At 41.6% G+C, this 24271-nt stretch overlaps 1 protein-coding gene across 20 annotated transcripts in view; it reads right to left on the reverse strand.

Annotated features, from left to right (window-relative positions):
* nrxn3b (neurexin 3b) overlaps positions 1 to 24271 on the reverse strand; it is a 295437-nt gene that overhangs the window by 35918 nt on the left and 235248 nt on the right. For all 20 annotated transcript variants that reach the window (XM_034900814.1, XM_034900805.1, XM_034900804.1 and 17 more), the window contains one exon: positions 9041 to 9212. In XM_034900814.1, the coding sequence (XP_034756705.1) occupies positions 9041 to 9212 (172 nt within the window). The remainder of the gene's footprint in view (positions 1 to 9040; positions 9213 to 24271) is intronic.

Below are 24271 nucleotides of genomic sequence, written 5' to 3' on the forward strand. Positions count from 1 at the left end.
CATTGCAGTCATGGAAAAGATAAACTGCATAAACAACCTGCAAGAAAAGGTTAAAAAACACAGGAAATACATTACACACCAGGTCCTATAAAACATACATCATATTACATAATAAAAAGAGGGATATCAAGTGGTTAAAAAGGTAGACGTCCATTAAGTGCCTTTTTCTGAAGCAAATTAGGGATAATTATTGTGCACTAATTCTCCCACTGGACACCAGCTGCTTTTACATTTTAAGGGCCGAGAAATGATTCAGTTTAGTAGCTTATTTGGAAGGAAGGAGCGGTAGCAGGTTTGCAGGGGGAGGGGGGCACCGATGGAGGAGGAAGTGGTAATTTAAGGTACTGCTGCAGACCTATTGGGAGAGATGTCCCACCGCGACACAGATTTGAGGACAATGCATACAAATGAGATCATTACTGACATGGTGGGAGGCCTTTTGGGTAAAAAAAAAAAAAAAAAAAAAAAAAAGAGAAGATAAAAAAGCTCGACACCCGGCTGCCAAATTCCCTTTTTCTTAGACCATAGCTAACATGTTCCAGGTATATGGGAATTAAGGATAATAGGCCGCCTATTTACAAGACATGCTGAATGTGTACATAGTATTATTTCTGGACTGATACAATTTCCCTGTCGTGTATGTGCCAGGAGGTCATATTTTGTCTGAAAGGGGCCACGAGTTTGCCAACACTGAGAATTGATACGTTCAGCTCTGTCTTCAAATACTCTGAGGTAGGACAAAAGACTGTAATGCCTGTATAGAATTATGAATGACACCATGATGTCAGTCAGTACCCAGGTGAGAAAATATTTGGAGGGGGAAAAGACAAGGTACGGCGTCATTTATAACACAAGTGAAAGGGCAAGGCCTTCTGGAAATGTGTCTTTTCTAGCAGCCAGAATTCTCTCAGGTGATTTATCTACATCTCTCTATCTCACACACACACACACACACACACACACACACACACACACACACACACACACACACACACACACACACACACACACACACACAGGAATCAAGGGTGTGGCGCTTTTGGACTATGATACTGTATCTTGCTTGTCCTTCTATTTATAAATATTTCATAGCATCTTCATGTATTTTCTTGGCTTTTCTTGTTAATCGCTGCATGCCTGATTTTTTAAATTGTTTTCACCTGGTGATTACAGTTCTACAACAGGTGTGAGCACACAACAGTTACATTAAACTTTAAAATCGACTGTCCTCCCCAAAAAAACACTCACATAAGTTGTTTGTTCAAGCAGTAATAACAACTCATATTTATGTCGGACGGCGCCCTCTAGTGATCGTAGTAATCATGACGGATGCAAAGCAGGAAGTAAAGTGACAAAGTACAAGAGCACTGAATTCTCTGTAAGGAGACTTTCACCCAGGAGGCTGGGGACTGTATCCCCTTTGTAAATAAAGTTTTGAACTTTCTGGAATGGAAGTGATTTATTTAAATGTACTGATGTGAACCCAAACCACGATCTTTGTCTGGACTTAACTAGGTTGTTCTGGTGCCTAAACATAACCAAACTGCAATCATTTTTCAACGTCAACAACGTAATAAAAACCAGGACGCTTATGTTCTCTGATTGTCTGATGTGGGCACTTGTGCCTGGGGGGTAGAGTGTTTGCCCCTCAACCACAAGATGGGTAGTTCGATCCCAGGTTCAATCCTATATTGTGCTGTGTGTATGTGATGAATTGAGACCTTACAACCTATATCGTCGTACTGTTTGGAGGACATGTTATTTATTAGGCCACGTATGCTGCAAAGTAGTTATGTAAACTAAACTCTTTCCTCTTCCTTCTATATATTCTATCGTTCCTGTCTACCTTTCAAAAAAAACAGTCGAGTGTTCAGTGTAAAGCCAGCTAGAAGGAGTGTAGCTGGGGATGTGGCTGCAAGGGAGCTTAAGGAGCTAAAGGACTGTGTCTGCAGCGTTCCAGCAGGTTAATCAGCTACTAGCAGGGCTCCCTTCCCGTTCTTTTGATCTCGAGGAGGTGTCAGGTGGTAGCCAAATACACTCTCCTCTGGGCTAGGGCCGCAGAGGGAGGCACGGTGGCTACATGTGAAACCGGTGGACAGACGGAAAGGTGAGGAGTTTAGGGGGAGGTGGAGGGATAGATTGGGGGGCAGGAATAACAGGAGAGGAAAGATAGGCAACATCTACAAACCGCCACTCATATTGACTCAGCTGGAGGGAAGTCGCGCCTGAAACTGGGAGAATTGGGTAAAAGCTGGCCCTGCATTGCTAGTGGCACGCTCTCAGGTATAGCTCTTACATTGTTCTGGGTGATTAATGAGGTGACAGTCCCCCCGTAATGAATACACCACAAGCTAATTGTCCACCTAATGAGAAAAATCTCTCTAGTTTGTCAATGTGATATTCAATTTCTAAAGGTGACTCCAGAATAGATGCCCTTGCCAATAAAAGCAAGAGTGTTTTATATGTAAACTTTGTTTAGTTGTTTTCCATAATGGTTTTGTTGTGAATCTCAGGCACAGACAACCCTACTTCGCTTTTCTTAAGGCGGACACTCCATATACACAGTCTTAATGAAGCAGACTAATATTTAATGTTTTATGTGTGAATGTAGATGGGCTGGCAAACATATTTTAAATAAAAAAATCTTAGACAGTGTTTACAGCATACTGTATTTTGTTCTCCACAAGTCTACATGATACATATAGGGCTGAGAATGTGATTAGGTAATCGTGAAGGCCGCGGTTAATTGAATGTGCAATATTTAGTTGAATGTTTGGTTTGACATCTTTTATTCCTTTTTTGTTATTGTATTTACTGTTTTTTCATACGATAAATGCTGGAATAATGTTGAATAGATTGTCAATAATGTTGAATAGATTGTCAACATAAATGTACTATTTTCCAAAGATTTTCTATCTATTTTGTATTACAGTATGTAACATGAGGGTAGAAGGTGCAATATGTAGATGCAGCTATTGAACTGAGGTAAATCAGTTTTAGTTTACAGGAAAGAACTGGTATGTTTTTAGTGGAATTCTTTTTATTATTCTAAGTTTATCTTCTGTGATACATTTTCTGTGTTTGACTGTTTAATGCTCTGTGCTTATTAAAAGAAAAAAACGCATTGCTGGCAATTCATATTGTTCTCATCCTTGCATAGGAATATGGAGCAGTTTAGATGGTGTCTCATGTTATAATGCTCATGACATGTTTTATCTTTTACACAGTGAACATTGAACTTTAGCTACACTTTAAATAAAACTGGCAAATATAATCTTAATCTCAATATCTGTCAGAAAAATCGTTCAGCCCTAATATATATATTTCATGTTCCATCGCACGGACTCAGCTGAGTGGCTGAAAGCAATTTGCTGCCGTCTCTGCGTTTATATACAGTTTGTGCATGTCTGTTTTACCCTTAATGCATGGCTCGCCATTTTTTTCTCCCAGCCAAAACAATGTCTAAATGTTACCCTTTTGATGGCAGCTATTCAGTCAACACAAACACTGGCACGGCGACAGTCATCTGCCGGTCGGCCGCTACCTTCTATTCAGTTTGCTTGCCAGACTAATCTCGCTGGGGTTCCATCACAGGGCCAGTGCTGAGAGCGCATCAAAACTGTGAAAATGGCTACTGCGACAGGCTCCTGGCATTCTCTCTATTTGGGGATGATGAGTACATTTGATATAGTGCAGCACTGTCCAAAAATCATCATTCCACTGCTCAACTCCATAGCTAGCTGATGCAGCCCCCTGGTTATGAATATCCTACACCCACCTCCCTTCCAATCTACACATGACTTTCATCTGTCTCTCTGGCTATTCATTTGTCTCTCCAAGTCTCTGTCTATTTTCTCTTTCTCTTCAGCCCACCATCCATCCAGCTATCCTCATTCTATTTCTCTCCGTCTCTCCGCAATGCAATCAGCCATCCTCGCTCTTCTCGGCTGAATCAGACCTCTTCAGCTACAGCCACAATCCTGGTATAATTTATCTACTTTTCACTCACTCTTTATTCCCTTTCTCTTCTTCTCTACCCATCTATCTGTCTATACGTCAGCTCTTTCTCCCTTCTGTCAACTTATTCCAGTCATCTACTCCATTAAATGCCGCTGTATTCCCTCCGCGGCTGCATTTCTCCCCCATTCACCCACGTCCCTCTGTTTCTCTCCTGCTTGCTTTCCCTCTATCCTCCTTCCATTCTCTCTCAGACGTCAGACAAAGCCAGGGAGTAAAATCATCATTTATCAGGTTGCTCTGAAATTTATGTTGTTGAAAGGATGAATTAGACTAGCGGCTTCCAAACTCAGCTTAGTCTGAGTTCTGAGAGCGACAGAGATTGTGTCTTAGATAGGGCTAATCATGTTTGGCCCCGGGAAGGCGTGGGGATTTAGCTCGTTCCCGAGGAATTGTTTTGTCTGAATTTCAAGACAAAGATTGGCAGATATCTTGAAACGGTGCTACTCAATGTGGTGTTTCAGGTTGTAGGATTTTTAACATTGTGTGCTTCAGCACATGGATGAGGGTCTTTGTTGGTTTGAGTGCATGTGTGTCTGATTCTGGTTATGACCAACCCTCTTGCGCCAACCACAAATAATGGAGCAAGCACACACACACACACACACACACACACACACACACACACACACATTGCCCGAGGCCCAAGCAGTGTAGTTAGGCCAATGGTCATTCATCTGAGACAACGCCTGAATCAGAGCCAGCTCTGGCAAAGTGTGATGCACAATTTCTGCCTGGCTTGGTCTAGTAATTATTTGATTCAAGGATTCAAACGTACGCATAAAGATCATGTAATCCAAAATCAGTACAAGGATTTGGAGTGTTATATAAGGGAACTGGAACCCTTTAACTAAACAAGGACAAGCCCCTGCAGTAATGTGGGCTGTCACAAACGACACACGACTGTAGGAGAGATTCGTGGCGCTGATGAACACCGAATGGAAAGAGGATGAGAAACGCAGATAGAAAAGGAATTTCAGGACACAACGCCCACACGCAAACACACACTAAACTCACATAAGCTGTAGAATCCTGATGGAACAGCTGCCATATGGGATCAGTGCGGTTATATTGTTGTATAGAAGAATGGGGATGATGAGTATATTTGAAATGAAGTCTTATTCCTCAATTGTCCTAGCATGCGAATTCCATACTCTTATCTTGTAAAATTGTTTGTGATAATTACTGTAGTGATGGGCTTGCTGGAAATATTAGTTTACATAAAACATAACCTTTGCTCCTGAGATGAATGTATTGTGATATCATCTTAAGTGATGACTTAGATATGTTACCTCAATTGTTTACCTGCGTTTTTGTTCTATTTGGTTTAGTTTTCCTTTTTTTGCTTTGTATGTCTTTTATTTCAAAATTGTTGAATTGGAAACTGTAATACAATAGGCAAAGACAGACAATGTTTTAGCTAGATTATCTAAACCACATCATTTGAAGGTAAAATGTTATGATACTAATGTTGTAATTATCTCTGATTGCACAAGGGAACTGTGCACACAATTACTGTTGTTCTGAAAACTGATGGGTGTTTTAATGGTCTGTCTATCATTTTCTTTTCTTTCCCTAATCTTTATAGCTAACGTGGAGTTTTGTTTTAAACTTAGCTGCTTGTCTCATTAGCAATGTTGCTACATTCCCAGATGTCATTTACTAACTAAGTGAGTATATTGTTATAAGAACTGTCAGGAATAAAGGACAATACTACAAAAATAAGTCCTAAGTCTGTGTTTTCCCTATAGAATTTAGGGGTTCTCCCTCAAGAAAATAGAAGAAAACAATGAAACAAAAATATACACTTTCACATCATTTTGGAGCATTATTACTACCATATCTGTGTCTAAAACTTTGGAAATTAGATAATACGCAAATAACACTCAAAAAGCTTAAAGACACGACTTGCTAAAGACGTCCAGTGGGGACCAACTACAATTATGAGATATAAGAAAAGTAATTTAGTTGATGCTCACATTTTTTTTAGATTAATTTACCTAGGGTTGTGCCCAAAACGGCTTAAAATATAATAAAGTTAAAAATGAAGAAGATAGTACTAAAAAAAAAAGAAAATGTGTATATATCTGACCCATCATTCCTTCTTGAATAATTGAAAGCAGCATCACATATCAAACCAAAATCCATCTGTTAAGGCTTCAAGTAATGCGCATAGGACGACCACAAGTGTTTGTTCAAAACAACGATGGTTGTCGTGATAGAAAGATGGTTCGTCCAATCATCTGTCAGCGATTATTTTGAAAGTTTCAAATGAAGGCTTCTCAGATGGTTCGGTGTAAAAAACAACATGTGGCATATCAGGCTTGGTAAAAACCTCCTGTTGCCATTTACAGCAGATCCTAAAAGCTCTTTACTTTGTTGCCCAAACTTTGCAAACACTGCTGTTGAGATGTCCAATTTACACGCCCCAGCTATTTTGCAAGCAGCTTTAAATGACAAGCAATCCACCAACACCTGTGTTCTCACCCTTTCCGACCAGGGAATGAGGGCATGCCCAGATCCGGTAACTGTTTATTGAACGACTTGAGAGCATTGGGGCGGCCTGCTGCCTTCAAGTAAAGCATTAGTAGTGTGAGAAAGAAGTCGACGAGTCTGCACACTAACATGTAATTACTCATGAGATGACAATGCCTTTACAAGGGAGGTAGGGTGAAAGAAAAAATCAATCATCGTTGAATTACTATCACTGAGTGTCCTGCAAATTACCTGTGCAGAAGAGAAAAAGAAATTACCACGCATTCGATCCCCCGACCTCAACTGCATTCCAAGACAATGGCAGGCGGACAGAAAAGGGAACAAAACTCAATGGAATAACTTGGAAGGAATCCAACACTCAAAAAGCCAGAGCTCTTTCTGTGCATCGCTTAAACTGAGACGCAAAGCCAACAGACATTAAGCGGTGATTTCTGAAGGTATGTTGGCTGTGCATTATAGATATTGACGTATATATTGATAAAAGGTTGTGAAAACAACCGTTAAAGGCTGATGCAGAAAACACTTTAAGTTAATTACAAATGTGTTAGAGCTTCAGCTGTTATCTGAAATGACTGGCCAGTGAAGATGTAGAATAGTCAAATTATTGCATAACACAGAACCGGGATGGAATGGAGCATGACAAAAAAAAAACACCTCTGTGCAACAATGCGCTCACACAGGGAATGTGTGAAAGTGATGAAAATGTCACGCACCATGTCGTGTGCCACATGTTACGGAGTTTCTTTGTATTTTCCAGTGTTAGAGTGGGTGAAATGCAGTTATGAAACCCATCTAACTTTATCTTGTCCAAAAAAAAAAAAAAAAGAAGTTAAAGACAGCCAACGGCAAAAGAAAGCCAGAGACAGAAGAGATTAGCATCACCTGCGCTGGCATTGAACCAAACCAAAACAGCGTGCCAGGTCACGCCAGGAGAGGATGCTGCCCTGTCCTCGGTGACGGCATGTAACTAGCAGCATGCTGTAGGGCTGTTGAGACATAGGGCTGAGAAGCGAAAGGGATCAACTCCTATTTGTTTGCTACTTACTATTAGGGAGCATCAGCGTTTTTGCCCTTTTTTTTGTGTTTGAAAAAAACAACTTCTCTTAGCTAGCAGTGTTTTTGAAGGTCTCGGTCCCCTCTCAGAATCGGCCGCATTTTTTTGTCTCAAATAATGAGGACTCCGGATTTTATTTCAAGACGGGTCAAGACCACAACTGCAGGGATATAACTAAACTGCCTGTGCATTGACTTATTTTATATATTAACATCATTACTGTGATTGGAAGTAAAACTTCCTGCTTCAAATGCAACCATAACATTACTCATTTCTAATTTGAAGATTGTTACTGTTAACCTCCTTCACCTGCCCCCTCAACACACACTTCCAAGAAATTGAATGCGGGAGGCAGGAGAAGTTCTGGGACTGGTTTGGTTTTGGTCTTGGTTTGGTCTAGATACGCTCTGGTCTTGGTGATGACTTGGTCTTGGCTTATGTGCTCTTGACTACAACCCTGTTAGCTAGTGATGCACAGTTTTATTTCTGGGCACATTTCTGTTCCCATTAGCTCCACATCTGGTAATATAACACTATTCAATTTTCAACATTATTCTACATCTGTTTCTGTCTAATTATGTCTTGCTGCCGCGGCACAATTTTACCTCGGAGATCAATGAAGTATCATATTATCTTTTGTCATCCCAACTTCTCTTTGCCTCAACTGCCACTTTGTGCCCATGTTGCTTCCCTGTGCGTCTTCTCGGTCTGATGAAATGAAATTGAAGAGTGGCTAATAGGGAACAAGGAAACAGAGGTGGCCTCTCCTAAGCTGGCTGGTAATGTAGACACAGATATCAAAGACCATGAGAGCCAACTCAATTTAATGGACTGTTAAGAAGAAGCAGGATAGGATTTTCTCTCTCTCTCTCTCTCTCTCTCACCCAACCTAGCTAGCTGAGCGGCACATCTCTGTTCCAAATGAAGGGAGTGCCTGAATGGAGTGGGCTCTGTTTGATGACCCTATTTGTATTCTGCTGCTGTGCTGCTTCTGCTGGTCTGAGAATGAGAGATATAGGCCGGCAGCAGCTTTATCTGGCCAACAGGCCACCCTTGGTTCCTGCCTCCATCCTCTCTTTGCTTGCCCGCTGACCAAATGCCTCTTGGTGGCCTTCAATCCCTTTCACTGAAATGGACCGGCCAGGTGTTGCACAGTTAATGCTTCTAGCGAGACAAAAGATTCTAGCTCGGTGTGCTCCTCTCCTGGGTAGTCAGGTGTGAGGGCATGGAAGTAGAGAAGTTGTTTGGACACATGGTTTGCCAAAAGAGCATAGTGTGTGTCAGCTAACGCTACCATATGCCACTTAGTCTTCTGAGATGTTTTACCCAGAAGAACCGGAGAGTGATCTTGTGTTTTATTCTCGGTGGTGTCATTTGCTAAAACAAATAGGTGGTGTCCAGTGGTTTTAAAGCTTTAATTTTACTCTAACTATTGCAGATATTCAACAGACAAAAGAATTAGCAGGGCAGTACCTGTAGGAAAGTGTTCATTGACAGGCCAGTTGTCCACCTGCAAGGTGGCGTTACCCCCGTTCCTGGTGAATCGGACCAAATGGTATTTGCCGTCGTTTACTGCTGTGGTCATCTCTTTCACACTGATGTCCACTGTCCCAATGTTGAAAGTCACACCCACTTTGCCTTGTTCCTGGATAAAGACACAAAGAGAAGAAGAACAGTAGACGTTAGTGCTCTGATTCCAGTATTGAATGAATCCAAATCTTTAAATTCTGTAGTTAAGTGAACTGGCAATTGGCATCAAATGCAGCGAGCTCTACTTGACTGCCACAGCGCCAAGATTCCACCTATTGTTGTGCAGTAACAAATTAATTATACAATAAACTAACTGTAAAAAGTTCAATGAAGCTTCTTGGATGAATGCCCTCGGCTGGTGCTAATGGTGAACTACTTAGAGAACCTGAGGACACCAGCGCTACGCTTCATTATACCACTGTAATGTGATGAAAATAGGTTGCCAGCAGAGATTGTAATGATGAGTAATGCTCCCTGCAGCCCGTCACTACAAAACTGGCAGGACAGATGCCTTTTTTCTGCCGCGGTCCATACAAACTGTATGAATACCACATGTTTTGTTTAGCTCCTAATGGTAAGCCAGTTTTACCGTGTCCATAAATCGTGATCCCTCCCCATTAATTCCTGATTCCTCTCCCCTCGACCCCACTGATTTTCATGAGCTGCCAGTCTGTTTTATTGTGACTGCTTGCGTATTCATGGGCATGTAGGCGTTACAAGCAAAAGGTTTTAGAGCGGAGACAGGGCTTGAGTGAGTGGCGAAGGGGAAGGGCTGTGTTTTCTGTGTCATTTGTTTTAATCCCACAAAGGGAATCTCTCAGTGTAATTACCTACTTCAGAAGCCTGGAGTAAAGGGACTGTTTCTCATAACAAAACCAAAATTAAGAAGAATTGCACAGGGGGGCAGACATAGTTTAACGATCCGCTGAGAATGGTCGTGCATGGCTAAATGTTGTTAGACCTCGCTAATGTCCAACTGAATTCAACAATATCCGTCAACACTAAAGCAATGCAGGATTGCTACAACACTTATATTTAGTTTTTTTTTAATGCTTCCTCCTTTGAATACCACATAAAAGCACTTAAGGCCAACCTATACTTAACACAGTCCCTCATGCTTTCACATTCTTAAATATTCTCCACGTCAAGGAATATACTATCACTCTACCACTAGATTATTTGAGCAAGCTGCAGTTTGCAATAATAAATGGAATTAATGTGTGTTATTATATTGCTAGCATGACCTCGTATTAAGTTTTGCTCTACGGCAACACATTTTGCTGAATTAGTTTACTCTTTTGCTGTATTCATAAAAAGGAAAAAACTAAGACATATGAGACAAACAATAAAATAATATTAACTTTTTAAAATCAAGTTTGTTCCTACGTTTCTACTCGTTAGAGCAACTAGAAAACCTTGGACAACGGCAGAAAGCTGTATTTGTGCAGGGGGAGGGCACCTTAGGTGCGATGCATCCAGCCAAAAAGGTTATCTTTTTAAGAAAGTAGAAAGTTGTCCAAAGTGTGCAGTAAAATGACTGCGTGTGTGTGCGCATGGAACCGGCAGTAACTCTGCATACTGTAGTTTCCCTGACTGAAGTACTTTTAACTGCCAAGGTGGTCTAAGGACCCGCACTGTATTCAATGCCTCACTTTTACAGTTGAAACACCCTTTGTCTATTCATAAAAAGAGATGCAGTGCTTGAGACCATAATGCAAGGAACGACAGAGCACCGCTCTCCAAAAAATGTCACAAAAGACATGACAAAGCCATCTCCTAAAAGCCGAGGTAGGGCTCGGAGTGGGAGCCAGACAAGCAGAATATCTGAATGTGCACTTAACGTCTCTGTCAGAGAGGCTGTAAATGGGCTTTTAATTTAAGTAGTTGTCATTAAAACTCAGAGCAACAAATAAAATGCATATAATAAAAGTGTACGGGCACCCTCGCTGCTTATCTAGCAGCAACTTCACATAATCCATGTACCTAGACAAGTACCCCCAAAAATATGTTGATGATTTAATGTGACAAGGTGATGTTGAGTGTTTTTGTGTTTTGTACTGTGAAAATAAAGCCTGCTGGATCTCCTGACTAATGACTGGACCTTTTCCCTGGTATGAAAAATCTCTATGTGTGACGGCCTGAGTGTGTACAGAGCACAGACAGACACATCAGCGCAAGTACATCCACTGTGACCTTCCGCAGCTCTGGCAGCCCCAGCTCTCCTGTGTAGTCGCATCAAAGCCACATCACCGACCCACTAATACCTACAGACAAAGACAGATCGTCACGCCCCCCGGCCCTGGTACAAAACAACGAAACAAAACACAACAATTGTACACCTCTGTTACTGTTGCTGAGTGCCCGCAGGCAGTGTGCAAAGGGGGAACTGTGTGTCGTAGTATTTTTCAAATGGCACAGCTCTCCCTCTCACTTCCCTTTCTTTTTTTTCTGCACTACTCCTGTTGTCCGGCTACTCTCCCGCCTCCGCCACAGCCACCCACCTGCCAGCCCACCCCTGCGCTGCAGCAATGTTTGATTGACAGAACCAATTACGTTTTTTATTGGCCCGTCGCTCGCAAGGCGGGAAGGCACTTCATTGTCTCCTGAGCAAAAGGGGAAAAATGGCTATTGTTCTCTTAGTGGAAAAGATGATGGCCACTATTCCAGGCGTAAACAAATGATGCGCGGAGAATCACTTTCAAACTCGCACACACTTGAATGGAAACAGACACCGAAACACACACACAAACACACACACACACACACAGAAAGTCAAAGAGTGTAACCTTGCGCAACAGAAGCTTCAGTAGTGTCACGTAGCTGCGTCCAAGCATTCAATCAGCCGCCCTTACAAACTCTGTAAGCAAACTGAATATACCATTACAATAGGGAAAGTGGTAATTGATAAGATGCACTAAAGCCCTTGTATTAACAGGCTCCTACACTTTTTATGGAATGCCAATCACAAATGCCGGCTGTTTTACCGCTGTAGGAATAGCATGAGATTATGTTGGCAGTTTGTTTCTGCCTCACTTAAATGTACAGTTTGTGTGGGCACGTTGTGTTCCCGCTCAGTGTAACTAAGACTGATAAATGTAATTCCAGCGAGCAACGCTGGCCCCCCCTTCTGCCGCTGCGAGCTGGCCCTGGCTTGGCACGAGGAGTTCCAGCAGTCCCACGTGACCCGGCACACACTGACATCAGTAATCAGGCTCGCCACAATCCAATTCAGAGCCGATCAATGCCTCCAACACATGCAGCGCCCCAGGCAGAGTGAAAAGAGAGAGAATCACTCAAAGCAGTGGTGGACGGTCCTGCCGACCGCCATCACAGACAGCCCTTAGCAGACAGCTGCTGTACAGGGGACAAGCTGCTCACAATAGACCCCATCCTCAGCTCGCTGAATGGTCATTCTGCTAAGCCACAGGCCCCAGACAGATATAGACATCTGAAAGCCATTTTGTGGAGGTGAGATGGGTAGAATTAGCACATTTAGCTCTGTTGGGGAGAAAGAAAAAGCTGACAAAAGAGGTATGGAGAATGAGAAAGAGAAATACTGTGGTTGAATGCCAGATACGGTATCTTCTATAAGAAGATGTGCATTGAGAGTTTTCCGCCCCCACAAAAGGTATTGCATTGCAATCAAATCTTGATTGAAATCTGGTACTGACACAGAGTCGTTGTAGCGAGATGACTCCAGTGGATCTATATTAAGTCTCAGTTGGGAGGTAGGGAAGATCTGATATCAAGCATGTGAACATGTCCCAGGGTGGGAGTTCAGGTTACATATCCACCCTTTCATCTGACATCAGTGCTCAAGTTGGCTTTTGTGGTCAGGGGCCATCAAAACTGGATCATAGAAGCAGTAGAAGTAGAATCAATAGAGTGGAGAAGCTAGGACAACGCAAGACGCCATGGATTGATGCACCTGGCCTTCACAGTGCCAAAGCCATTTATTGTCGGTAATTGACAGAGATAACTCATATATGGCGCAGTGATTTGTAGCTGTCTGTTCTCAGGCTCTAGAGGCAGGAATTTGCAAAAGAGTAGGATGTTAGAGGCTGTTGAGGAGAGGTTTGTGTTTGCTAGACTTTATGCCCAAGTCATTTCTTCATGTACAGAATGTACTGACAACTCGACAGGCCCTAGGGCTGGACAAGCGCCTGGCATATTTGATGTGGCCTTGAAATTGTATAACACTATTGCCGAGATTGAAAGCCCCTTATTACAGGAAAATAATATCCTTATTTCTACAATAAATTAAATGCATCAGTCATACAAAGCAGATGTACAACAAAAAAACAAGTTGTTAATTGTTGGATCAAACCTTTGGATGATAACAATGTGTAGAGAGACCCTGTTATAGTCATACCTCTGCCTCAATTGGAAAGTAATGCCATGGAAATGCTTCGTCTTTGAGAAGTTAAAGGGTTGGTTCACCCAAAATGTAAAAAACATAGTAGCATCTTGCTATGCAGAATGTTTTGATTTGATTTGTACAGGTTTTGAGATATCCATTTCTGAGATTCCGGCCTACATCCTAATTTGATGTACAGTAGGTAAAGGGAGTTGGGCAATGTTCTATATTTTTGTTTTTGTCAACAAATCCCATGATTTTCCTGTGCCACAGGGCTCTGTTAGTGTCCTGAACTGTTTCACTGAACAGTCCCTCTAGTATTGCCCCAATTCATGCAAATTCAACCAATCCCCGTGAATTTGGTGCAACTCGCAATTTTGACCAATCGCCCCAATTTTTCCGCAAATTGAACGATTAAACCAAAGTTTCCCATGGCTTCAACCAATCCCAGCAGTCTGACCTAGCTGGAATCAGAATGGGCCAAATTCATTTCCTTGTTTCTGTTATGAAGACGAGACGTGTGTGACTCGAACATCTCACACTTACCAACAAAACGTACAACGAAAGAACATTTCAGGCAGTCCAGCCAACCTGTATATATGTTAACGTCAACGTACGCTGTAACAAATTTTAATTCTAAAGTTGCTGAAAGCTGCTGCTGTTTCAATCCTGTCAGCTCTCTGCAGCGGGTGGGGCTGCTCAGTTCCCCCCGTGACTGACACGTGAAAAGTCAAAAAGTACTGAAAGATTGACTAAAGCATTACAATTTTAGTCTTTTCTTGAAATTTGCTGACCACTATGATACCAGCCTTTTCCTTTAATTTGTGGTGCTCACAGCACACTAAAACCTTGACTAACAACGTGTCTTACTTAAAACACAGTCCCTGGTACTGTGGATAATCAACAGAGCCCCCTGTCAGGAGGTTTTAATTGGGGTTATATCTTTAATGGAAAGTGTTTTCTTTTAAAACCTGGCACAGAGAGTTCTGTTGGTCACACAGAGTAACAAGGCCAATGGCTGAAAAGAGAGGTTGTGACTTTTAAATGTAATTATTTAACGTTGTGAACACCACAAAATTCCATTCTCCTCCATTGTATTGTTGTGGCAGCGGAATCTAAAAGATGTATATCTCAAAACCTGGGCAAATAAACCAAAACTACCTGCAAGGCTAGATGTCACAAGTGGCAGGTCTGTCAACCTATGGTTTTAATGTATAATTTAAATGAAATGATTAAGCAGGTAAGCGATATGAAGTTATGAAAGGGAGATAACGTATTAAAAAAAGAACTTCATGATGGTCATGAATGAAGCACATTGTTATACAAATGCAGCTTCTCATGGCAGTGATGCATACGGCTGCTGACAGACAAAGACTAAAAGGCACTCACCTTAGAAAGATATACTCTACAGTGGGACTAAATAAAACACTGCAGACACCGTTTTTTACTTTCTCATATTAGAAGCAGACGCTTCAGGGTTTGTGGCTTCTTTTTTACAGTGGCAGTCTTAATGCACTATTAAAATAAACATTTATCTGAAAACTGTGAAACTCAATAAATCATTAATTGGCTTAAACGTTCATTCAGACATTCATAATCGGCTGCCGAGCTGTTGTGAGAAGCGATGTGGGAGGATACACGGCGCAGAGGCCTGGTGCCTCTGAAATATTGATCACACCTAAAAGAACCCATAGGTCTCACCCAGGCTATATTTCACACCTGAGAGAAACAGGAACAGCTTCATCGAATGGACAGGCACAAAATGGCTTCCCCCTGGCTTTACATAGTGCTACTGTAATAGCAAGGGTAATACTAGCGAGTCCATTAGCCAGTTGGTTAATGGGCAGGACTGCCAGTTAATGTTAGTCCAGACTGAAGAGGAAGAGTCATTGAATTTTAAATATAAATACAAGCAGCAGCGTTGCCAGGGAAGGTAATGACTTTGACTCCTGTGCCTGGACTCAATGTCAAACTCTGAGCCTCGCTCTTTGATCCTCTGCCGCAGAATATGAATCGCGCAGGGTCAGCCCTATCAATTATTTATACCCACTCTTTCTCTATTTCCTGTTTGTCCGCGCCTGTGGCTGTAACTTGCCCTGACACTAATGGCGGACGGCCTGGTGAAAACATTTATCAATGTTACCGCAGAATCCTCTCCAGCTCTATCCTATCACTTTCAGGCTTTTGGAACTTAAGAGTACTGACAGTGCACTGATCCTAATCATCACTACTATACTTTACAGCATGTTTCTTGGCTGCATTGTCTCAGTAAAGTCCCTGAAACAACCTTTGGTGGCTGCATCCTCTACTGACAATGAATTTGTAGCTCAATTCAAGAACTATCGACCAATTTAGGTTCTTCTTCCGTCACCCCATCAGTGTGTGGAACTTTGTCCATTGCTAAAGAAAAGAAAGAACTGTGCATTTGATCAGTCTAAACATCCAAGCTATTCATTCACTTTCTTTTGGAGTTTTGATACTACAATAGCACAGCTGACAAAAAACACTACAACCAACATCTATTGATATTTCACCTTTTTCATCTATTTTTAGACATTCATAAAATATATAATTACATGTTCCAACATGTTAATCATAGGCCGTGAACAGAAAAAAACAACAACATAGTTTCTAAAGAACAAATCCATTTATAGGCGCCAAATGTTGTTCCATCGCTGTTGAGTGTTGCACCATCTCTCTTTATGGTCAAAATACTACACAGCAGAAGTAATTATAATGCATACTGCATAATTACAAGCTTGCTAAATCACAGAAGCGTGGGAAAACTTCAGCCATGAATCTTCATCTGGCTGACCTGCTGCTACACTACTTCATTTATACCATTTCAACGCAGTGTGCAGGGGACTCATTGCTGTGTCTCTCTCTTTCTCACACACACACACACACACACACACACACACACACACACACACACACACATACACACACACACACACACACACACACATTAATTTTCCAATTCTTGGACTGATGTTTTGCAACAGCTGTGAAGAAGGTGCTGGGAATAAATCATTAGTTTGATTGCATTTAGTCAGAGTGCATTCAGATTTGATTTAATTTACTCACTGTCGCTCTGCACCAGCGTCCATTAAAGAAAAAGCAGTTTTTTTGTGTGACCTCACACTGCACTGTGTGCGGCCACATGGTCCCTGCGCACCAGGGCGCTCATTTAAAAAAAAGAGCCAATGAATGGGATTTGTGCTAGATGGAATAATATGCTGTGAAAGTCCATTAGGGACTAGGTTAATGAAATTGAAACAGCTTGGTGATCAAATAGAATCTGTTCGGCAGATATTTAATTTAATGTGCTGCTGAATTCGAGCACTTTCTATTTGGTAGTCCTAGAATGAAACCAGTGCACAATAAATCAAGTGGGGGCACAATTAATCTCTCTCCCTAATATTTCTGAAATTATCAACTTTCTAATGTCTGTATTTGCACACAGCATGCATGCTATTTCTGAAACAAAACAGACTAAAGTGTTCATGTAAAAATAAATGGAAATAAAGTTCAGACATACAGCAACCGTGTACCGCACAAAAAATAACTAAGATACTTTATCTTTGACCTTTCTGTGTGTTTTTCCACAGAGAATGCCTTCAGTCACAATCACATGCATTGGTGCCTGCAGCTGCTTGGTAAAGAGTCACGGGGTGAAATGATTTGAATAGACACACAAAAGATTTCAGCTTGTTTGAAACGCTGCCCTCTGTATTTTGCATGCTCCCCTTACCATGTCTGGGGTAATATGCAAAGCAAAACCACACTGGGAGAAAGGGAAGCAGAGAAGAAAAGAAAAAAAAAGCCTCAACAGTAGCTATTTCACATAGCTGCACATTATCCCAATTAACAAAATGGATTGCAATTCTTGGAGGAAGAGATGCTAATTTGAATTGGGAGGATGGGGAAGCAGACAGAGACTCTTTCTAATAAAACAAGACTGACAGAGTTGATCTCTTGTCTTGTGTGTGGTAGCCATGAACATGTCTTTGAGCGCTGACCAAAGCTTGGACCACAGTTAATTGAGTGAGGAAAAAGAGAGGCAGACAAAGAGATGGAAAAAGAGAGTCGCTGCTTCTCATCCATCTGTTTATGTAAACATACTATTCTGGGCACGCACTTCCAGGCACAGACAGGCTGATGACGGTAAACACACACATGTGCACACATGAAACACATACACAGACTCAGTTGTTTTTCTAGTTGTTGTTTTTTTTAAAGATTTTGTCACAGCCATTGTTTGGCCAATGTTGTCTCTGCACTCCGGGTTAAAATTAGAAGTGCTAACACCCACGGCTCCGCGAACAGGTGTTAAAATGCTAATGGCTGGTATGTACAGTAGACAGTTTTCTTATCTCTCGCCGGCCCCTGTCAGGTCAAATTTGTGGAGAGGGAAGTGTAGGGGGGGGGGGGGGGGGGGGGGGGGGGGGGGGGGGGGGGGGGGGGGGGGTTGGTGCTTTTTCCCCAATCAGAGAAGATGATGAGACAGAAAGAGGGCCTCCTCTGTTCTCCGCTGATAAGGGGGGGAAGCAGAGGGATGGGTGGTTTGTCACTAAGGGTAACCTGTCTGCGTTCAAGACTCTATCCTCCACCTTGCCTGCAGAGGTGTCAGAGATGAAGGTAGAGGGAAAGGAACGAAAAAAGAGATGAAAGCATGAAAGTGGACATGCAGAAGAGAAGCTATGAGGTGAGATGGAAAGAGAGAACTGGAGAAGGATGATTAACTGAGAATAGAGTGCAGCATTAGGCATCCCGGTCCTAACCACACTCCTTTTCCTTCTTCTTTCCATCTCGCTCTGTGTCTGACTAGTCTAGTCAATTTCATATTATTTTGATTTGAGATTGATTTAGCTTCAAATCCAGCAAATCTCTATGATAATATCAACCTGTGGGTCTCCCTCCCACTATAAACACTGAAGACACCAATTGCTGCTGTTTAAATTCGCACTATTTGTAGGGTAATTGCTCCAACTATGACATATTTGGCGAGAAGATAAAGTGAATCTCCAGTTGCTACAAACACAGTTATAATGAAGATTATTAGTGGGGCTTGTGAAAATGTGTAGAAAAACAATACCTGTACAATCATTTTTAAACCAAACAGATTTTTCATCTTCCAGCAGTGGTGGAGTATTGTCCTTGGGAATTACTGGAATTGTTGGGTCTGTGAAAATTATAGAGGGTGTACTTCTAACACCACTTCATGCATTTTACACGTGTAATTACTTCTCTGACATATAAATATATAATAAGTTCATAAAAATATGACTACTGATTTAACCAGTGGTTTCCAAACTTTTTTTTGAGTTATTAGCAGTTCCACCAAAGAGACATTAGCCTTCTCCATTTTTCAGATGGTTTTGTTTAAATAGCTGTTTAAAAGGTCAAAACATTCCAATATTTCTCAAGTAAAGCAAAGATAAGAGAAAAGTCAAAAAGAATTAATACAAATGTGTGGAGCAGAACAAACTTTTTTCCTCCCCTATAAATCATATCACAACCCCAGATTCATCTTGTGACCCTTTGAGGCTGCAGTAAGGAGCCCCGGGACTAAACTAACTGTATAAAAGTAGTTCAGTAGTTTCACTTCTCCTGCTACAACAGTACAATGCTGTCTAAATGCATTAGTATTGACAATCTAATAATCTCATGCATAATCTTATCTATTGAAACATTCAATGTCAAGCATGTGTGTTTCCTAGAGCCCTCTTTCTGTGCGCTGTGCTGCGACTGTGGGCAGATATAATGTAATGTATGAGTGAATACCTGAATGGGCATAATGCAGCAGAGGAGTCAAAACTCTCCTGCTGCGATGGCTCAGAAAGCACACTGGGCAACATATGCCATCTTTGTGTGCATGGCTGTCATGTCAGCTTGATACTGGTCAACAGTCCAAGTCTCACTTTGCATTTTATTCATTTTAAATTCATGACCACATCGGGCGCATTAGAGCTGTGTTAGATCAACCAGAACTGAACCAAACTCCCTGGAATACATTAAACAATGATGAGCTGTGACGATTGATTAAAAACGTTTGAGAAGCAACAGTTTGACTAATGGTTGAGCTGTCCTTATAACATTATGGAGAGACACTGCATTGAAGTTACAAGCGGGGGATGAACACAGGGTTGTATAAATGAGATAAGATGATTGTTTTTAGCGAAAAATAAAATTTGGGAGTGGATACACTGGGTTTTTCTGAGATAAGTCAGACCATCAGACCCCCTGCTGCTAAGCAGCGTGGGTCGTCTCAGCAGCTGTCTGAATGTGTCATTGCCGTTTAGAGTTACTTTCATGCGTGTTTTGAGACTGGGAGGTGATATGGACAGAGGGCAACTAAGGGAAAAAGAACTACAGCAAGAACAAACAAACTCACTAAACAAAAGTGGCTGTGTTCAGGAGCAGGAAATATGGAGAAAGAGAAAAGGGGAGCACTGAAATGGAGACATGAATAGCGGGCACCTAAAATGGCTGAATAAACAGGAGGAAATCTAGGTCGGACTGTCTCTCAAGTGCTCTACTTCCTGAATGCTTTGGACACTTTCAGGGCAGACTGAGTCCCCTCTATACATCTGGATATTTAAAAAAAACATGTGGCCTGTTGGAAAAAAAAGATCATAAAGTATTATATACAGTATATCAACACAAAATACAAAATAATAGAACATTTCCATTCATGTCTACTTACATCCTTCCTGCGCTTGTCCATCTTTGTCAATTATTCTGCATAATTATGTTTCCCTCGCTGTTTCTAAAAGGCATTATTTTTCATTAAATGAATTGGCCCAAAAGTAATAAAGCACCAGTCTTTTTTTGAAAGGCAATTTTCATTCCCATAATATGAAACTGCTAAAAGATAAGTGCATATCAAAGGCTCAGTAGATAGCACTCATAGCTGCTCTCCTCTCTCACAATCAACAGGGCTGCCTGCAGAGAGGAGGCATGAAATTTAGGTGATTGGAATGTAAGGGGATGCCAATGTAATTCTGAGAAACGCCATCAATGTTAATCAGAGACACCAGATGATAGACTTTGCTGATGCCTTCTTGAATGTTAGGGGCCGTACAGGCTTACTGATATGCGTTGCCTTTCCGGGAGCATGTCAGAGTGTGCGATAAAAGAAGACGATGCGTTTATTTACCGTGCTTTTATTTGGCTAATCGTTTCTAATTGCACGAGTGGGAAAATTGGGGTGGGCCGACGTATGTGAGAGTGGTGTGCGAGAATGTGCCAAATCCTGTCTGCACATGCATGCATTTTCCCCACGTAGAAACAGCATTAAAAGAGAAACGGAAATGGATCTAGATAGGTGTGTTGACACTTATTTATCTGTATCTTTTTCTATTCAGTGATAACTCCATAGAAGTTCACAGAGGGCAGAGAATAGCGGGCCAGAGAAAGTGACAAATATATTGTCTATCTTGCGAGACAGTGGGAGGTTGTTTTTAAATGTCACAGTGACTCACAAGGTCCGTCCCAGGTCAGCGTGTGCCGCCGCTTCTTGACAAAACTGCAGGAGACTCATTGCTGTGTCACTCTCACACACACACACACACACACACACACACACACACACACACACACACACACACACACACACACACACACACACACACACATCTGCCATCTTAACTGCTGGAAAGCTTTCAGAAGCATTGACTTCATACATCAGGATGTCACAGAGAAGGTAAACTCTATGGCTATCCTGATCTGTAATAGGTTTCATATTTTATTAAGGCCGTCCTTCAAGCGTGCCTTCACAGTTTGACCAATGTTTTCTTTTTTTAAAAGACTAAGCTGCAGAAAAAGACAACGCTCGGCGCGGCCTGACAAAAAAACATAACGGCAGAGGTTATCAAAGGCAATTTTCCCTTCCCCTATGTCGAATTCCAAAGGAATTAGGGGAGATTGAAAGCTTGTTCATGCATGGACTCTGGTGTGCGTAATCTCAGTCGAAAGCCAGAAGAAAAAAAAATACTGCGACGAACAGCTCAGATGGCTACTCGCTCTGTTTAAGACCTAAACAATCTTAAACAGAGCGAAAGGAAAGATTTAGAGAAAAGAGAAAGAAAACAACACCTCCTGCTGCTTTCTTCTCCATCTGTGTTCACCACAGTGGAGCAAACATTACTCTACTCACTCTTTTTCTTTTCACCTCCCAGCTCCCCTGCCCACCCGCCTCCATCTTCTTTTTCTGCTTTCACCTTCTGTGTGGAAACAAACGTAGGTGCTGCATCTCTCTCTCTGCCTGATGCTGTGGCGACTCTGGGCCAAGTGGAAGAAGATGTACTTAGATCTTTTTCTAAATATAAAGTAGCAAAAAATGAAAATACTCAAGTAAATGTTGCTAATTACTTCCCAGCGCTGGTGGGTGTCTGTCATTCTGGGCCCGCTGTCGGATGAGTTTATCTGTCACAGAAGGTGTCCTTACACCACCGCCCCTGAAGGGAGATTAGACACACTGCGCTGCCTCTCTCTACCTCTTTCTATCTGTTTTTTCTCTCTCTCCATAAATCTAGCCCTTTTCTGCTGCTCTCTCTTCCTATCAACATTCCCTCTCTTCGAGCCATCACTGTCTCTGTCCTCTGTGTCATTCTCTACCTCTCCCTCCCCTTCATGCCCGCCCTTTGCCAGTGTTTGCTCCATTGAACCAGGACTGTGAACAGGTTACAGTAGTCAAGAGGGGGGGTCCACCAGGATCAGCCATGCGAGGCACAGATGGGTCTTCTTATCCGTTCAGCAAGACTGTTGACACAGGTTATAGCCCCCCCCCCCCCCCACGCTGAAGTTGACAGACAATCTTGGGCAATAATGTCAATGATACTTTGTGTAATGTCAAAAAATACATGGCGGTCACCACAAATGGCAAAACCCCACAGTTTCCATACAATAACTACAGAGTCTTTGAGCACAAGAAGCTCAAATAAATTAAAGCCAAAACAAGGTTTAATCTCGTCTCTGCCAGCACTGCAGTAGACATTTTTCATAGTGAATTTTATAATTACAGTGTTATCCAACTTGTGCCATCCCCCGAGTGGCAGCATTGGCACACAAGAGGAGAAGGTCCCTTAGAGGCTTTTCCGAGCAAAAGGCATATGTAATGAGTCATGAGGTCCCTCTTCGCTCCACATGACATTAATTGCTGTACAGACAGAAGCCTGCTGGAAAACTGCCATTGCATGTGCATGTGCAAAACAGCAACAAGTCTTTTTCGTTCTTCTTTTTTTAAGTGTGCAACTGCATCATGTGCATGTGAAGAATGATGATTTATCAACGAACATACGATTCTTATCAGGAAGAGAGAAAATATGATGAGTACTGTATTATTAAGTGAAATCTGCAAAGTTTATGAGCGGGTTATAAAATGAAAGAAAGACGCCTGCCTTTTCTTTCTCGTCTTTGGTCAGTCTGGAATGCTCTAGCAAGATCGGAATAAATTAAACATAATGTGGGTGGAATGAATTGACTATGTGCCTTCAGCCTTCAAACCAACTTCATCAAAGGGGTCTTGTGAAATTCAGAGGGGATGGAGGGAGTGCAGGTTACGGTGGGTCAAGAGAGCTATGCTTTCACCCATGTCCAAAGTCTTAACATCTGTCACCTTGACTCATACTGTCATGGCCGTTGGCTTAGATCTTCCAGAGGGTAGGAAAGAGGGCTGGTTATCAGCCAACGACCCATTTTACACACACAGCTTCCCACACTACAGCTGACTATACTTACTTGATGAGCCCTCATCCTAATTTCACTCTTTATAGAGTATATAACAGAACATAATACAACATTAAAGGAAATTAACTATGATGTTATTTTTCTGGTAACATTTAGCACTCCAGTGATTCAGTATTGTACTTCCATAAAGTTTAAAGGTTGATTGAAAGAGTAACGGTCAAAATCGATGTAGCAGAGGCTGAGACATCGTGACTTTTAGTTGGGTCAAGTTCCAAAATTCCTGGATCCTACATTTCCCATAAGGCAACCAATAATATCTACTGCCTGGTCTAATGCCTTTCTAATTTATTTATTCATTTTGAATCAATTACTGTACTATACGGTTTTATTGATTGATATTCTTACCAACAACTGACACATTGAGGATCATCATTTCATTTTTTATGTTTGCAAATACATGAAAGAATGACAATAAAGGATATCTGGGAAAAGCTGTGACGAAAAAAGGTGACTGTTGGTTTGCAATGTAACTGCATTTCCAGGGGAAATTTCTTTGAAAGATCTAAAAAAAAAATCCATTTAAAGCCATGTAGACGAATGCATTTCATGCATTCATTCAATGCTTGCCTAAAATCTAAAACTATACAGATGGACACATTTTACATCTTTGCATATTCAGCTGAGCTGCACTGAAGCCCACGCACCAGTTGAACTGTTTCCATTTTCCCATTAAACAGTATGAAAATAGTCCTTTTAAAGAGTCTTCCTAAGAAATGACATAATACATTAGTACATTTCTAATTAGAAGGAAATGATGGGCCCTATAAAATAGTTTTCAATTTTTTTTGCTGCTGAGAATGAACAAAAGTCAGATAACAATTCCATTTTCCTTGGCTTCAACCCTTAAAGTAACCCCTTTCCAAAAGTATTTACTAGACAGAAACAACACATGCATACACGTCTCACGAGCCAGCTTTGACCTGACAGGAAATGTATGTATGTATGTGTGTGTGTGTGTGTGTGTGTGTGTGTGTGTGTGTGTGTGGTTGGGCACAGAAGGAGTGTTTTACAGAACTGGAGCTAACACTAAAATTAGAAATAGTTGTTGCTTTTTTTCCCACACA

This window comes from Etheostoma cragini, chromosome 18 (assembly GCF_013103735.1).
Source record: "Etheostoma cragini isolate CJK2018 chromosome 18, CSU_Ecrag_1.0, whole genome shotgun sequence".
Classification (NCBI taxonomy): Eukaryota; Metazoa; Chordata; class Actinopteri; order Perciformes; family Percidae; genus Etheostoma; species Etheostoma cragini.